Source organism: Micromys minutus (genome assembly GCF_963924665.1).
Source record: "Micromys minutus genome assembly, chromosome: 13".
Classification (NCBI taxonomy): domain Eukaryota; kingdom Metazoa; phylum Chordata; class Mammalia; order Rodentia; family Muridae; genus Micromys; species Micromys minutus.
Window position 1 is genome coordinate 56,883,665 of NC_137982.1, and position 18,435 is coordinate 56,902,099.

Genomic DNA, 18,435 nt, shown 5'->3' on the forward strand with positions numbered 1-18,435 from the left:
ACAAAACTAGGAGCTGTTCCTTTGAAAAAAATCAAAAGGTAGATAAATCCTTAGCTAGACTTACCAGAGGACACTGAAAGAGTATTCAAATCAACAAAATCAGAAACTGAAAAAAAAAAAAAATCAGATCCTAAAACAAAAGCCTATACTAAAGAACCTAGAAAATCTGGATTAAATAAACAATTTTATAGAAAGATACCAGATACCAAAGTTAAATCACAATCAGATAAACTATCTAAACAGCACAATAACCGCTGAAGAAGTAGAAACAATTATCAACAGTCTCCCACCCCCCAAAAAGCCCAGGACTAGATGGATTTAGTGCAGAATTCTATCAGACCTTCATAGAATACCTAATACCAGTAGTCTCCAAACTTATACGTAAACCACACAAAGATCCAAAAAAGAAAGAAAACTTCAGATCAATTTTCCTCATGAAAATTGATGCAAAATACTCAAAAAAATCTAACAGTGAATCCAAGAACACATCAAAATGATCACTCAGCATGATAAAGTAGGCTTCTTCCTAGACATGTGGGATGGTTAAATATAGAGGAATTTATCAAAATAACCTACTATATGATCAAACTCAAAACAAACAAGCAAATAAATAAAAAAAAAACAATCATCTCATTTAATGCTGAAACAACATTTGACAAAATTCAACACCCCTTCATGTTAAAAGATGTGGAAAGATCAGAAATTCAAGACCCATACCTGAACCTATTAAAAGCAATATACAACAAACAAGTAGCCAACATTAAACTAAATGGAGAGAAACTTGAAGAAAACCCACTAAAATTAGGGTCTAGACAAGGATGACCACCTTCTCCCTACCTATTTAATATAATATTCAAATTCCTAGCCAGAGCAAGTACACAACAAAGGAGGTCAAAGGGATATTAACTGTAAAGGAAGAAGTCAAAATTTTACTCTTTTCAGATGATAAGATAGTACACTTAAATGACTCCAAAAATTTTACCAGAGAACTCCAAAACCTGTTAAACAACTTGAAAAAGTGGCTAGATATAAAATTAACTCTAATCAGTAGCCTTCCTCTACTCAAAGGATAAATGTTCTAAGAAAGAAATTAGGAAAACCACACCCTTCATGATAGTCAGAAGTAGTATAAAACCAAGCAAGTAAAGGATCTGTATGACAAAAACATCAAGTCTCTGATGAAAGAAAGTGAAGACTGCAGAAGATGAAAGATCTCCCATGCTCCTGGATTGGTAGGATTAACATAGTAAAAAAAAAACAGCCATTTTGCAAAAGCAATCTACAGATTTAAATAAATCCCCATCAACATTTAAACTCATTTCTTCAGAGAGTTAGAAAAAGCAATTTGCAAATTCACTTGGAATAACAAAAAGCCCAGGATAGCTGAAACTATGTTCAACAATAAAAGAACTTCTAGGGGGAAATCACTATTCCAGACCTGAATCTGCATTACAGATCAGTTGTGATAAAAACTGTACAGTATTTGTACAGAGACTGGCAGGTAGATCAATGGAATAGAACTGAAGACCCAGAAATAAATCCACACACCTATGATTACTTGATTTTTGACAAAAGAGCTAAAACCATCCAGTGGACTAATTTACATCCAAATAAAGGTACATAAAACAAAACATATTCAAGCTAACAGAAGATCCTCTAACACATGAACACTGAGAAAAAAATTCCTGAACAGAACACCAGTGGCTTATGCTCAAAGATCAATAGACAAATGGCAACTCATAAAAGTTTGCTGCTTTTGTAAGAAAAAGGACACTGTACTTTGGACTAAATGGCTACCAAGGGAATGGGAAAAGATATTTGTCAATCCTAAATCTGCTAAAAGGCTAATGACCAATATATACAAAGAACTCAAAAAGTTAGTCACCAGAGAATCAAATCCCCTATTTAAAAAATGGGGGGAAAAGAATATTCAGCTGAGGAACATAGAATGGCTGAGAAGCACCTAAAAAAATGTTTAACATCCTTAGTCATCAGGGCATTCATTCCTGGTCATATACCCAAAAGATGTTTCAACATGCAATAAGGACACATGCTCCATTATATTCATAGCAGCTTTATTTATAATATCCAGAAGCTGGAAAGAACCCAGATGTCCTTCAACACAGAGATGGATACAGAAATTATGGTACATTTACACAATGGAGTACTACTCAGCTATTAAAAACGACATCATAAAATTCCTAGGCAAATGGATGGAACTGGAAAATAACAACCTGAGTGTGGTAACCAAATCTCTCTCTCTCTCTCTCTCTCTCTCTCTCTCTCTCTCTCTCTCTCTCTCTCTCTCTCTCTCTCTCTTTCTCTCTCTCTCTCTCTCTCTCTCACACACACACACACACACACACAAACAAAAACCCCACACACACATGGTATAAACTCACTGATAAATGGATATTAGGCAAAAGACCTTGGATTACTCAAGATACAACTCACATACCACATAAAATTCAAGAAGGAAGACCAAGTTGTAGAACCAAAGACCACTTAATTAAAACCTCAGTCGTATAGATGAGAATCTGTTGCAATATTCTCTTCAACCCAAATCACCAATTTGTTTCAATATCCTCTTCAACCCAAATAAACCCATTCAATAAAGACACTACTCGGTAATTAGGAACACAAGCTGCATATCTATATGGGACAGATTTACCACTACACCCTCTATTCTCCTCCTAGAAGAGCCTTTATAACTTGCAGATTTCCAGGCCTCCTGTTCCCACTCCTCTCTTCCCTCTCCTACTTTAACCCTCCTCTTTCTTTTTCCCCTGACTCCTCCTCTTTTGTTTCCTCTCCTTTTTCCTACCTCCTCTCTCTGTCAAATCATGTATTGACTTAACATAAATCTACAAGAATTTTTTCAGACCCAGACTAGTTTCATCCGGACTGGTGGCCACCCACAGGTCTCAGGAAGCTCAGAAGAGCTGCAGGAGTGCTCTGCAGCCTATGTGGAAGGGTAAGCCAACTTTATTTACCTACTGTCCACCCCGGGAGTGGCTGCCCAGGACTCTTGAGATACAAGCAGCAGTACTGATTAGCAGGGCACACTTCTGGGACAAGGCCAGAACAGGCCCAGGTACATCAGGACTGGGCTCTGCCATTAGAACTCACAGCCTACCCTGAGAGAGGAACACTCAGGAACAATCTCCCTCTAGAGACCACGGATGCACAGACCCATAAGATAGATAAGCTCCAGTAAGAGAAAACAAGATCACCTAGCATCACCTACATCAAAATGGCAAGAGGCAAGCAGAAGACTCTAAGAAACAAAACCAAGACAACCTGGGAACGTGAGAACCCAATTCTCCAACTACCACAAATGGTGAATATCCCAACTCACCAGAAAAACAAGATTTAGACTTAAAAATCATACTTCACAATGATGAAGATCTTTGAGAAGCACATAAATAACACACTTAAGGAAGTACAGAAAAACCCGGAGAAAACACTCAAACAAGTTGACGCCCTTAAAGAGAAAAAAAAAAAAAGAACCCAATACATACAAACAAACAAAACAAAAATCAATTAAAGAGATACAGGAAAGCACAAACAACCAGGCGAAAGAACTGAAAACAGAAATAGAACCGATGAAGAAATCACAAAAGAAGACATTCCTGAAATTAGAAAACATAAGAAAGATATCGGGAGCCAACAGAACACAAGAGATGGAGGAAATATCCCAGTTGTAGAAGATACCATACTAGTCATTGACACAACAGTCAGAGAAAATGCAAAAATGAAAAAGAATCTAACCCAAAATATCCAGGAAATCCAGGACACAAAGAGAAGACCAAACATAAGGATAATAAGTGTAGAAGAGGATAAAGAACATCAACTGAAAGGCACAGTAAATATCTTCAACAAAATTATAGAAGAAAACTTCTCTAACCTAAAAAAAGAAGATAATCATGAACATACAAGAAGCCTACAGAACCCCAAATAGACTGGACCAGAAATGAAATTCTTCCCAATACATAATAGTCAAAATAACAAATGCTCATAAGAAAGAAAGAATACTAAATGCAGTAAGAGAAAAAGAACAGGTATCATGTAAAGCCAGACAGATCAGAATTACATGACACTTTTCAACAGAGACTATGAAAGATAGAAGATCCTGGATTGACAGCATAAAGACCCGAAGGAAACACAAGTTCTAGCCCACTGTCAAATCACAAAATGCCAACCAACAGATTGGGAAAAGATCTTTACCAATCCTACATCTGATAGAGGACTAGTATCCAGTATGTACAAAAAACTCAAGATGTTAGACTCTAGAAAATCAAATAATCCTATTAAAAATGGGGTATAAAGATAATCAGAGAATTCTAAATAGAGGAATATCAAATGGCTGAGAAGCACCTAAGGAAATGCTCAACATCCTTAGTCATCAGAGAAATGCAAATCAAAACCACCCTAAGATTCTACCTCACATCAGTCAGAATGGCTAGGATGAAAAACTCAGATAATAGCAGATGTTCGAAAGGATTTGGAGAAAGAAGAACAGTCCTCCTCTGTTTGTAGGATTGTAAACTGGAACAACCACTCTGGAAATCAGTCTGAAGGTTCATCAGAAATTTGAACATAGTGCTACCTGAGGACCCAGCTATACCATGTTGTGACATATACCCAAAAGTAGTTCCAAAATATAACAAGTACACATGTTCAACAATGTTCATAGCAGCCTTATTTATAATGCCCAGAAGCTGGAAAGAACCCAGATGTCCCTCAACAGAGGAATGGATGCAGAAATTGTGGTAGATATACACAATGGAGTACTACTCAGCTATTAAAAACAATGACTTTATGAAATTCTTAGGCAAATGGATGAAACTTGAAGCTATCATACTGAGTTAGGTAACCTAGTCACAATAGAACACTCATGGTAATCACTCACTTATAAGTGGATACTAGTCCCCCCACCCCCACAACAAAAGCTCAGAATACTAAGAAACCATCCTCAGAACTTACAAAGCTCAAAAAGAAGGATGAGCAGAATGTGGATCCCTCAGTCCTTCTTAGGAGGGACAACAAACCAGGGGAGGAAATACAAGGTCAAATAGAGGAGCGGGGATTGAAGAAACGATCTTCAGAGATGGCATCACCTGGAAAAGCACCCCATATACAGCCACCAAACCCAAGTACTATTGCTGACACCAAAAAGTGTTTACTGGCAGGAAGCAGACCTGGATGTCTCCTCAGAGGCTCTCTCACAGTCATATAGATACAGATACAGATGAGCATGCTTGCAGCTAAACTTCAAACTGAACATGAGGACCCCAATAAAAAAGCTAAACAAAGGACTGAAAGAACTGAAAGGTTTGCACCCTCATGGGAAGAACAACACCATCAACATCCAAGGCACTGAGGTTGAGAGAGTGATAGGGAGAAAGAGGTGTTTCATTGAAGCAAGTTGAGGGGGAGAAGGAAGGGGAGTGGGGGGAAAAGGTGTAACATTTAAAATGTAAATACAGAGAATATCCAATAAAATTGAAAAACAAAAGTATCTTTTTCAGTTATAGTATAGAGTTGTCTAAGAGACTCCCCAAACATACATACTTTTACTGTTGCCCTTGGTTTCTCTTGACAAGCTAAAAGTAAGTTGCTATTGTTGGTGACAATGCACATCAGAAATAAAACCCAAGGACCATTGAGTTGTAAATGACCAGAATGTCTCCTCTCCAACACCTAGTTTCATGTTGGCAGAAAGCACTAAAAATGGTCCCATAGGAGGGAAATAACCAACAGCCCCATTCAGTTTAGATGCTTATGATCTACACCAATGACCAACATGGCACAACAACCCTAAGGGTACAGTAGTGGATTTCAGTCTCTAAGGATACAGCTACAAAACTCTCCTGCACCTGAGCCTCAGGGAACACTATGGAAGAGGAAAAGAATGCAGAGAAAGTTTTTAATAGCTAGAAAATCAGGGAGTTTGCTATGAGATCGTGTCTCTAAATAATATCAGAAAATATACATATAGGCTCTCACAAATGTTACTTCCTAAATGTGAGTTGAATAAGTATGTTATCAATAAACATTCTAAACTAAAAGTAGTAAAGCCTGTGAGACCTCAACCTTGTGGAATGAACTCTAGGCAGGATAGGTGGTCTTTCCTAGAGAAGAGAATACTATTACTGTTCAGAGCACACAGTCATCCCTAAAAATAAAAGGACAAGTCACATTATATAGTGTAGGTAGGTGATATTCACAAACATATTTCTATACATTTATACACACATATATGCAATAAAAATAGTGAAAAAAAGAGGACATAGATTTAAAGAAGTTCTTAGAAGGATATATATAATTGTTTTGATAGAACAAAGGGTAGGGAGAAATGTTGAAATTGTAGTATAATCTTAAAAATATAATTAAAATACAAAAAAGGATTGACAATTTATGTATCTTTTTCTTTTGGCAAATGAGAATTTGCTATAGAGTTTTACTACCCAAAGGCTTTTGTTTTTGTACATGTCCCATTTTCTAAATGAAAGAACAGTTTTCAAATTATTACGTCTACTTTTATATATAAAATCATAACCTACATTAAAATTTTCTCTAAATAGTAAAGATGTTTTTCTATAAAAGCATATATTAATAAGTAGGCATGTTATTAACACATATAATATATCACATATATCAATAAATAGTCTTTTATTGGAAAAAGATAGAACACACAAACATAGTTAATCAAGTAATTTTCTTAATTTCATGATGCAAACATTTTGTTTCTACTGATAATTAATTTCATCAAGGCATCCTTCACTTCCTTGTTCCTTAGGCTATAGATTAAGGGGTTTAACATGGGGATGATCACTGTGTAGAAGACAGAAGCCATTTTGTCTGTGTCTAGAGAGTGGTTAGAACTGGGCTGCAAGTACATAAAAAGGAGGGTTCCGAAGAAAATGGTCACTGCCACCATGTGGGAACCACAGGTGGAGAAAGCCTTTCGTCTACCTTCAGCAGAACGCATCCTTAGGATGGCAGAAATAATGAATGTGTAGGAAATAACAACAATGAGAAGAGAGGAAATGAACACGATGCCAGCACAGAGAAAGATCCATAGCTGTTTGAACTGAGTGTCTGAGCATGTTAGCCTAAGGAGAGGCATGTCATCACAGTAGAAGTGATTGATGGTATTGGAGTGACAATAACAGAGGCGAAAGGTGAGGGTGGCATGAAACACTGCTATCAGGAAGCTGATGACATAAGGGGCAGCTACAAGCTGAAAACAGATTGCTGGGGACATTAGGACCATATAGAGTAGAGGGTTACAAATGGCCACATATCTGTCATAGGCCATGGAAGCCAGGAGCAAACACTCACTTGTCATAAAAGTTAAGAAACAGCCTAACTGAGCAGCACATGCATTGAAGGATATGAAATTTTGGTTGTACAAGAAGTTGCCAAGCATCTTGGGTGTAATGACAGATGAGTAGCAGAAATCAACAAAAGCCAGGTTGCTGAGGAAGAAGTACATGGGCGTGTTGAGTCTTGCATCTGTTCTAATGACCAGGATCAGCCCCAGGTTGCCAAGGGTTGTGAAAAGATAGATGCATAAGAATACCACAAAGAGGGGCATCTTCAACTCCTCTCGATCTGTGAGCCCCACAAGAATGAAATCTGTCACCTGGGTGCAATTTATTGGGGCCATGAATCCTCAGGACATCTGTAGGTGAAGTAAAGAAAAAGCCAAATTACAGGATACAAGGCCTGGCTAGTAATTTATTGGCTCCTAAAAAGTATATTCTCCTATTTTTTCCAATATCATAGAGATTTTATGTTATTAGGATGCTAAAATGGGGTAGATAACATATAAACTCAGGAGTAATTAATTCAGGTTATGAGAGGCGATTTACTTTCTTTGGTGGTGCTGCAACAAATTAAATTCTTCCTTCAGTGAATACCTTTCCACTCAATCTCACACAACCAGCTATAATTAATCTCTATTGGCCACACACAAAATGAAGATATGGAAAGTTGACCCATTGACAAATGATGCCAGTGGGAGAAGTGAGAGGAAGAGTAGGGTGTGGGTCATTTCATATAGTGGTGTACTTATTTAATTCCTGCACTTGGGAAGAAAAGACAGTAAGATCTCTGCGGTTCAGGGTAGCCTGCTTTTTTTCAATTTTTTATTGTATATTTTCTTCACATATATTTCAAATGTTATCACCTTTCTGATTTCCCCCAAGGAATCCCCTTATTCCATTCAAAAGCTCAGTATACCTAAGATACAATCCCAAGAGAACCTGAAGCTCAAGAAGATGGAAGACCAAAGAGTGGATGCTTCTGATTTTCTTAGAAGGGGAAAGAAAATATTCACAGAAGAAAATATAGAGACAAAGTGTGGAACAGAGACTGAAGGAAAGGTGATCCAGACACTGCCCTACCTGGAGATCCATCCCATATACAGTCAGCAAACACAAACAATATTGTAGATACCAAGAAGTACATGCTGACAGGAGCCTGATATAGCTGCCATCCTAGAAGCTCTGCCAGAGGCTGAGAAATACAGAGTCTGATGCTCTCAACCAGCCATTGGACTGAGAATGGAGTCCTCAATGGAGAAGTTAGAAAAAGGATTGAAGGCCATCCTGTTCTAAAGAGCAAGTTCCAGGACAGCCAGAGCTACAGAGAATAATTATGTCTTGGAAAAAATAAAAGTTGGAAAATAAACTCAGAAGAGTTACTTAAATAAAATGGATATTTCTCTATTCTTTCTAATTAATTCTGTCTAATTTAACCAATTATTTAAAATCCATGCAGTGAAAAAATTCACATTAGGCTATTTTTGGGTAAAATATTTTGCTCACTACTTAGAAATATTTTTGTTAAATTGTTTTAGTCACAATTTATGAAATACGTTTACAAAGTTTTCAATCTCTTCTGCAGTTGCAATACTGTTAGAGTTTCATCTTGTGTTTGTAGTTAGACTTATCTAAGTTCATGTACCCATGTGTAAAAGCAGAAATAAGAACTATCTGGGAAGAGAATGGGGAAAATAACAGCAGCATATATTGTTGGATATGGTCAAAGTATGTGCTACAGTGGGAGAGAACTGTCTTTAGGAAACACATGGTTTGCATGATGAATGTACTCTGTCACATAATTTTAAACGGCTCTATTGCTCCAATATTGTTACAAGTACAGCTTTGTACCGTCCCTTATTACACAAGTAATTTATTTTATGTGTATTGTTTAGCTTACAATACTACCTTAAAGATCTCCTGAAAATGCAAAACTGAATGTGGATAACATTGTGGAAGGCACAGCAAATGCGTTAATTTGCTTCATTTTGCTTTACCAACTCTTAATATAAATACCCTATTGTAAGGGTATTTCAAAACTAAAAGTCCAAAATAAAATATAATTAGGAAAATAACTTCCAACAATTGTTTTGACTATTGCCATATCTTAAATTGATTTCTTACTCAAGACTCACACCTATATTCTCAACTGAATATCATGTGCTTCTCTCCTCCTGTAGTGCAAGTTGTATAAAAGCAATATTTGTTTAGAACATACCAACAAACATCCATACAACTCATTCTTTTTCTTTTGTTTTATGGGTTTCTTATGGGAGAAAGTCTTGCTGTTTAGCCCATGCTAGTCCCAGCTCTGAATTTTTAGACCATGATCTCCCAAGTACTTGGATCACACACATGGATCATCTAATACAATCTCTAAGGCAAGAGATAAGAAGGCAAAAAAAATTGGCTATTCTTGTAATTTAGTAGTATTATCTTCAATAGCAATTATATGTGTTTTCCAAATGATTTGGACATTTTCATGAAATAATTTATAAGTCATGGCCTTTTGCAGGTTTTTAAATGTCATTTTTTTAAAGACTTGGAGCTGTGCTATGAACTTAATATTTTCCTGTTGCACTTTAAGTTGAGAAAGCTTTGTTTTCCTTATCAACATTGTCTAAACTTCATAGTTGAAGTTTTATATGTCTAAATAATATCACATTTTTGTCTTTGCCACTTTGCCATTTTTTTCTCCTTTACACTCCCTTTCTCTATTAACTTTATATCTAAAAAATGAAAATTTTTTTGTTTTTTCTTATTGAAAAACTTTATTTTATAAAACAAAGATAAATGTACAATTTTTAAGTGTTTTTGCATAAAAGTATACAAATACATTTTTAAGGTGGTAATTAAGTATTTGTGGGTACAAATACATACACATATGTATATATGTAACAATAATATAGGAAAAGAGGTTACTAATTTGAAGGGATAGGAAAGAAACTGGGAGAGGCTGTAGGAAGGAAAGGGGGATGTGATACAGTTCTATTTTAATTTTTAATGAAAACCTACAATTTGTTTAATTCTCCTTAAATTTATTTTATAAAAGTAAATCTAGTAATATAAATGTATTTGATTAGTTATTTCCTGTACATTTAAGGCATACATTTTTCTTTGCAAAGTCTATCTTGGGTCATATAGTAATATTTGCCTAATAGACTCATTATTAATTTAAAGTAAAAATCTATAGGTACATAAAGAATAAAATACAATTTTCACAGGGAGTAGGATTTGGTTCAGTGTGAGCTCTGTTTCTTTAACTCTGTAGCTCACATATAGATATTTGAAAGAATTTATACTTGAAATGCTTCATTATAATTTGTTACCATATTAAAAAACCCTAAAAACCAGATAGAAAACACTCTTATAAGTATCTAACAAAATGAACCCCAGTTTTATTGAAAATCACTGTTTTTATTGTACTTAATTATATCTTGTTCTAATTCACAAAGATTCTCTTTCTACCTACCCAGGTAGGATGTTCTTCTGTGTCTCCTCATAATTAGTAGCCAGTGTAGTTGGCTTCATGGTTTTGTTTGTGTCTTTGTTCCAGATGTTCTTACTCCAGAGAATAAGAAAATGAGGTCATCAGAAAACAATGAGAGTCTGTGTTCCAGTGGGAGACATGTTCAAAGAAGTTCTTGTCTCTGAAGAGTATGTCTATAGTTTTGCTTTCAGAGTAGTGTTTTAACAACGGTTTTCATAACTTTTAATGACACTTTAATTAAACAATGCCATTATGTCTTTATGTGTTAAATTATTACTGTCTTTTTATCTGATTTTAGAACTCAGGCAGGGATTTTTAACTTTTTTTCTTTCAACAAATAACTCTTTATATAACAAAAAAATACCTCATCTAATTCTTGAAAGAAATGATCATCAACGAATTTTTATGTATAAAACATTATGTAAATCTCTGGGAATGTACTTGCCTTAAGGGCTAAAGTCAGAAAATTGTTTTATATAAAGTTTGTAAATGGGGGTGATGATTACACACCAAGAAATCAAGAAAATTATGCATAGAAATTACAGATCATTATTTTTACTTTGTTTTCAATTAGCATCTAATACTTAGAGATACTAATGAGATTATATATTATGTTTTAATATACACAAGCACTATGAAATATAGCATCTTGTTATAATGTTGATATGACCCCCTTCTTTACATCAGGGTTTCTACTTCAGTATGAAAATTAAATTTTTGAGCTGCACAGGAAGGTTTTTATTTATCTGTAAAAGTATGAAAATATTCACAGTAATATGTTGATAAAGGATGCATGAATAAATATGAAATGACACTTCTTTGACTGTCACTCAGTAAATCTAGAAACAGAAGAACAGAGTTGAATATTTACCAATATCAGATAATGACTCTGTCTTCAATTTCTATGAGTGGCTTGCTGTATAACATCTAGATGACAACCACATGGGCAGAGAGGACAAAGCCAATCTTCTGGCTACCTGCACAGGATTTAAGATAAAGAGTCAGTATACACTCCTTAGTTAGCAATGACTTTGCCCAAAGTCCTTGGACTCAAGTTTGTTTCACAAATGCTCAGGAGCCTGGGCTGGAGAGATGGCTCAGCTGTTAAAGGCTAGGCTCACAAACAAAATTGTAAAAAATATTTTTGTAGCTTCCTTTTTGAGGAAGACTACAAACAAGTCATATTTTAGTGTCTGGCTTATTGTACAAAATAGAATGTATATTCATGCTCATGACAGTACAGTTCCACTTAGCTAAGCAATAGGAACAATCTAGGTGTCCAACAAGGCATTGGTACAAAAGAAACACACACACACACACACACACACACACACACACACACACAGTGGATTTTAACAATAAAGGAAGAAATTATGTTATGAATGTTAAATGAATGACATTAGTTTTATTTATGGTTCTTTATTTTTGCTTTAGAGTGTGAGAGGAAGTAAATATAAATTATTAGTGACCAATAAAATTCATTAAATAGAGGTATAAGAGTAAATTATAGTTGTTTTCTTTTTATTTGGGAACCTATACATTTTATCCGAGAGTGTTGCTTATGTTTCAACTTATAGCCTTACTTCATATGAAATAATGGAGGACCAAATGCTCAGGCCATTTGCCATTAAAAACAGCTGAGATTCAGGGATGCATGCATGGTGAGACTGCACTGCAAGTAGCCTGGGGCTAGAGAAGTCTGGGCAGAGCAGGCAGAAAGTGCCACATCCCACACTGGTTACGGAGAGGAACTCTGCCTTAGGGACTCGGTTTAAACCCAGAGGGCACTTGTGTGTGTGTAAAAAAACTCAGGCCATTTGCCACCAGAAACATCAGAGATCCAGGGACACAGGCCAGGTAAACAGGAGAGACTGGAACCAATCTCTGACAATACCACATATAATCATAGACAACGAGATGGCAAGAGAAAAGCAAAAGAACTTACCCAAGGGAAACCAAGACAGCCTGGCAACATCAGAACCCAGCTCTCCCATCACAGCAAACAGCTGAATGCCAAACACTTCAAAAAAGAAGACTCACACCTGAAATCGTACCTCAAGATGATGATGGAGATCCTTGAAGAAGAATGAGAGGAAAAGCATAAAGAAATAGAAGCTTTTAAAGAGGTAACAAGAAAAACACTCAAAGAAATCAAAGAACTAGAAGACAATGAAACCAAAGAGATGAAGGAATTGAAGAAGGAATGAAAATAGAAATGGAAAAAATAAAGAAAACACTGAAAGAGATGACCCTGAAGGTGGAAAAGCAAAAAAAGAAATTAGTAGTCACACATGCAAGCATCTACAACAGACTACAAGAGATGGAAGAGAGAATCTCAGGGGCCGAAAACAACATTGAAAACATAGACAAAACAGTCAGAGAAGATGCAAAAGCCAAAAAGCTCCTAACCCAAAATGTCCAGGAGATCCAGGATACAATGAGAAGACCAAACCTAAGGATAATAGGAATAGAAGAGGGCAAAGAATATCAACTAAGAGGCACAGTAAATATCTGCAACAAAATCATAGAAGAAAACTTCTCTACCCTTAAGAATGAGATGACCATGAACATAAAAGAAGCCTACAGAACTCCAAATTGAGTGAACCAGAAGAGAAATTCATCCCGACACATAATTGTCAAAATGCCAAGCGCCCAAAGCAAAGAAAGTATACTAAAAGCAATAAGGGAAAAGGGTCATGTAACGTATAAAGGCAGACCAATCAGAATCACATCCAACTTCTCAACAGAGACTATGGAACATAGAAGATTCTGGACAAATACCATGCAGACCCTAAGAGAAGACAAGTGTCATCCCAGGCTGCTATACCCAGTAAAACACTCAATAACCATAGATGGAGAGACTAAGATATTCCAGTACAAAACTAAATTTACATAATATCTGACCATAAACCCAGCACTACAACAAATTATAGGTGTAAAACCCAATATAAGGAGGGAAACTATATCCTAGTAAAAACAAAAAAATACCTAAGCAAGAAAATCAAAAGAAGAAAGACACATAGGCACAATTCTACTTCTAAAAGCAAAAATAGCAGGAAAGAGCATCCACTATTCCTTAATATCTGTGAACATAAATGGACTCAACTCCCCAATAAAAAGACATAGGCTATCATACTGGATACATAAACAGAATCCAGCATTTTGATGCATACCGAAAACTTATATCATAGACAAAGACAGACACTATCTCAGAGTAAAAGGTTGGGAAAACGCCTTCCAAGCAAATGGCCCCAAGAAACAATCAAGAGTACCCATTCTAATATCGAACAAAGTAGATTTTCTAACAAATGCATTGCAACCCACACAATAGTAGTGGGGGACTTCAGTAATACTCTCTCATCAATGGACAGATCATGAAAACAGAAACTGAACAAGGACGCAGTGAAACTAGCAGAGGTTATAAACCAATTAGAATTAATACAAATCTACAGAACATTTCATCCTAAAACAAAAGAATACACCTTCTCAGCAGCTCACAGCACCTTCTCCAAAATTGGCCATATAATCGGTCACAAAACATGCGTCAATAGATATAAGAAAATTGAAATACTCCAATGCAACCTATCAGATCACCATGGTCCTTAATAACAACAAAGACAACAAAAGGCCCATATACACATGGAAACTAAACAATGCTCCTATAAATGATAGCATGATGAAAGAAGATATAAAGAAAGAAATTAAGGATTCTCTAGAATTTAATGAAAATAAAAACAACACATATCCAAACTTATAGGATGCAATGAAAGCAGTACTGAGAGGAAAACTCATAGCTCTGAGTGCTTCAAAAAAGAAACTGGATAGAGTATACACTAGCAACTTGACAGCACAGTTGAAAGCTCTAGAACAAAAGGAAGCAGATACACCCAAGAGGAGTAGACAGCAAGAAATAATCAAACTCAGAGCAGAAACTGACCAAATAGAAACAAAAAGTACCATTCAAAGAATCAATAAAACCAATAGATGGTTCATTGACAAAATTAATAAGATCGATAAACACTTAGCCAGAGTAACTAGAGGGCAAAGAGAGAGTATATAAATTAATAAAATCAGAAAGGAAAGTGGAGACATACCAACTGAAACTAAGAAAATTCAAGAAATCATCACATCATATACAAAAAACTATACTCAACAAAGCTGGAAAATTTAGAGGAAGTGGATGAATTTCTAGAGAGATACCAGATACTAAAGTGAAATCAGAACCAGGTAAATGATCTAAATAATCCCATAACAACTAAAGAAATAGAAGCAGTCATCAAAAACCTCCCAATCAAAAAAAGTCCAGGTCCAGATGGGTTCAGTGCAGAATACTATCAGACATATATTGATGACTTAATACCAATACTCTCAAAATGATTCCACTAAATGGAGTTAGATGGAACATTACCTAACTCATCTTTCTGGGATACAATTATCCTAATTCATAAACCACACAAAGACCCTACAAGGGAAGAGAACTTCAGACCAGTCTCACTTATGAACATTCAAGCTACAATAACCCTCATACCTAAACCACACAAAGACCCTACAAGGAAAGAGAACTTCAGACCAATCTCACTTATGAACATTGATGCAAAAATACTCAACAAAATCCTTGCAAACCGAATCCAAGAACACATCAAAACGATCATTCATCATGACCAAGTAGGCTTCATCCCTGGGAAGCAGGGATGTTTTAATACACAGAAATCCATCAAAGTAATCCACGAAATAGACAAACTCAAAGAAAAAATATACATGGTCATTTCAATAGATGCTGAGAAAGCATTTGAAAAAATTCAACACTCCTTCATGTTAAAAGTCTTGGAAAGAACAAGAATCCAAGGCCCATACCTAAACATAATAAAAGCAATATACAGCAAATCAACAGCCAACATCAAACTTAATGGCGAGAAACTTGAAGCAATCCCACTAAAATCAGGGACTCGACAAGGCTGCTCAATCTCCCCATACCTATTCAACATAGTACTGGAAGACCTGACCAGAGTAATTAGTCAGCAAAAGGAAATCAAAGGGACACAAATTGAAAAGGAAGAAGTAAAACCATCACTGTTTGCAGATGACATGATAGTGTACTTAAGCGACCCCAAAAATTCCACAAGAGAATTTTTACAGCTGATAAACAAGTTTAGCAAAGTGGCTGGATACAAAATTAACTCAAAACAATCAGTAACTTTCCTCTACTCAAAGGACAAACATGCAGAGAAAGAAATTAGGGAAAACATACCTTTCACAATAGTCACAAACAATATGAAATAACTTGGTGTGAAACTAACTAAGCAAGTGAAGAACCTGTATGACAAGAACTTCAAACCTCTAAAGAAGGAAATCGAGGAAGATCTCGGAAGATGGAAAGATCTACCATGCTCATGGATTGGAAGGATAAACATTGTAAAAATGGCCATTTTACCAAAAGCAATCTACAGATTCAATGCAATCCCCATCAAAATTCTAAACCAATTGTCCCATGCAACTGTCTCACCAGCAAGAACGACGCGGCACAAAAAATAGGATTCTTCTGCAGTAAAGCTTTAATGCTCTCGAGAGGCAGAGCATAAGCTTACATCAAGTAGAAGCGAAGACCCCGAACTATCTAGCCCGTCCCCTTATATAGGAATCAGTCCTCGCCTTGGACGTGGAGCCCCCTGATTGGTTGAAACTCATCAGGCCCTATGACGCCACGGGAGAGGCAGAGCTCAAGGAGTGGAAAGTTACCCAGCACGTGCGCACATGACTTGCTTACTGCTAACTCCAGCCGGATGTCAGCCCCATCTTGTAATGGAGAATGTGCAGGCAGCGCCCCACAACCAATTCTTCATAGAGCTGGAAAGAGCAATGTGGAAATTCATCTAGAATAACAAAACACCTAGAATAGCGAAATCCATCCTCAACAACTAGAAAATATCTGCGGGAATCACTCTCCCTGACCTCAAGCTATATTACAAGGGAATTGTATTAAAAACTGCATGGTACTGGTACAAGGATAGGCCCTTGGATCAATGGAATAGAATAGAAGATCCAGAAATGAACTCTCACATACATGGTCACTTGTTTTGTAACAAAGGAGCTGTAAACATTCAATGGAAAAAGGACAGCCTCTTCAACAAATGGTGTTGGTCCAACTGGCACTCAGCATGTAGAAGAATAAAAATAGACCCTATCTTATCTCCTTGTACAAAGCTTAAGTGCAAGTGGATCAAAGATCTTCACATCTAACCAGGTACACTGAAATTATAAGAAGAGAAACTAGGGATAACCTTAGAACACACAGGCACAGGAGAATATTTCCTGAAAAGAACACCAATGGCTCAAGCTCTAAGGTCAAATATTAAAAATTGGGACTTAATGAAAATGCATAGTTTATGTAAAGCTAAGGACACTGTTATGAAAACAAAGCAATAGCCAACAGATTGGGAAAATATCTTTACCAACCCCACATCTGATAAACGCCTAATATCCAAGGTATTCAAAGAACTTAAGAACATAGACAATCAGAGAATCAATCAACCCTATAAAAATGAGGTACAGATCTAAACAAAAAGTTCTCAATTGAGGATTATCAAATGGCTGAGAATCATCTAAGGAAGTGTTTAACATCCTTAGTCATCAGGGAAATGAAAATCAAAACTACCTGGAGATTCCACCTCATACCAGTCAGAATGGCTAAGACCAAAATTTCAGAGGACAGCAGATGCTGGTGAGGATGCAGAGAAAGAGGAAACGTCTCCACTGTTGGTGGGTTTGTAACCTGATACAACCACTCTGGAAATCAGTCTGGCGATTCCTCATAATATTTGACATAGAACTACCTAAAAACCCAGTTATTCCACTTCTGGGCATATACCCCCGAGACGCTGCAACATACAACAAAGACACATGCACCACAATGCTCATAGCAGCCCTATTTATAATAGCCAGAAGCTGGAAAGATGACAGATGTCCTTCAGTAGATGAATGGATACAAAAATTGTGGTATATTTACACAGTGGAGTACTACTCAGCTATCAGAAGCAATGACTTTATGAAATTCTTTAGAAAATGGATGTATCTAGAGAATATCATCCTTAGTGAGGTAACCCAGTCATAATAGAACAAACATAATATGCAGTCACGGACAATTGGATACTAACCCGAGAAAGCTCTGAACACCCCAGAAATAACTAAACAACTCACAGACTATATGAAGTTCAAGAAAACCAAAGGCTAAAAAAAAAAAAAAAAAAAAAAAAAAAAAAAAAAAAAAAGATGAAAAATCATTATGCTTAGTCTTTTTACACCAAGAAAACTTTGACTAAATCCAGGTTACATCTTGTTTTACATGTACTTTAGCTCATGGTAACTATTAAGATTTTAATCCATACTATCAAACCTTTAAAAAAATCAAGTAGTGTCAGAAATATATTCATATACTTTATGCAAAAATGCTTTTAAAATCTGTACATTTAATTTTGTTTTTTTTTTTTTAGTAAAGTTGTTTAATTAAAAAAATAAAATAATGGTAAAGAATGAGAGTAAACAAAAAGATATGTTGGGTATTAAAAACAAAAGAAAAATTCTAAGCAATGGGAACTAGTGTGGCTCAACTAGGGTAGC

General features: G+C 36.0%; 1 protein-coding gene across 1 annotated transcript; it reads right to left on the bottom strand.

Annotated features, from left to right (window-relative positions):
* Positions 1-6,730: 6,730 nt before the first annotated feature.
* On the bottom strand, positions 6,731-7,675 carry LOC308428987 (olfactory receptor 8U9; the record flags this gene model as incomplete). The annotated part of the gene is made up of 1 exon (XM_080927628.1): positions 6,731-7,675. One exon carries the CDS (start codon positions 7,673-7,675, stop codon positions 6,731-6,733), a length of 945 nt encoding a protein of 314 aa, XP_080783754.1.
* Positions 7,676-18,435: the final 10,760 nt, after the last annotated feature.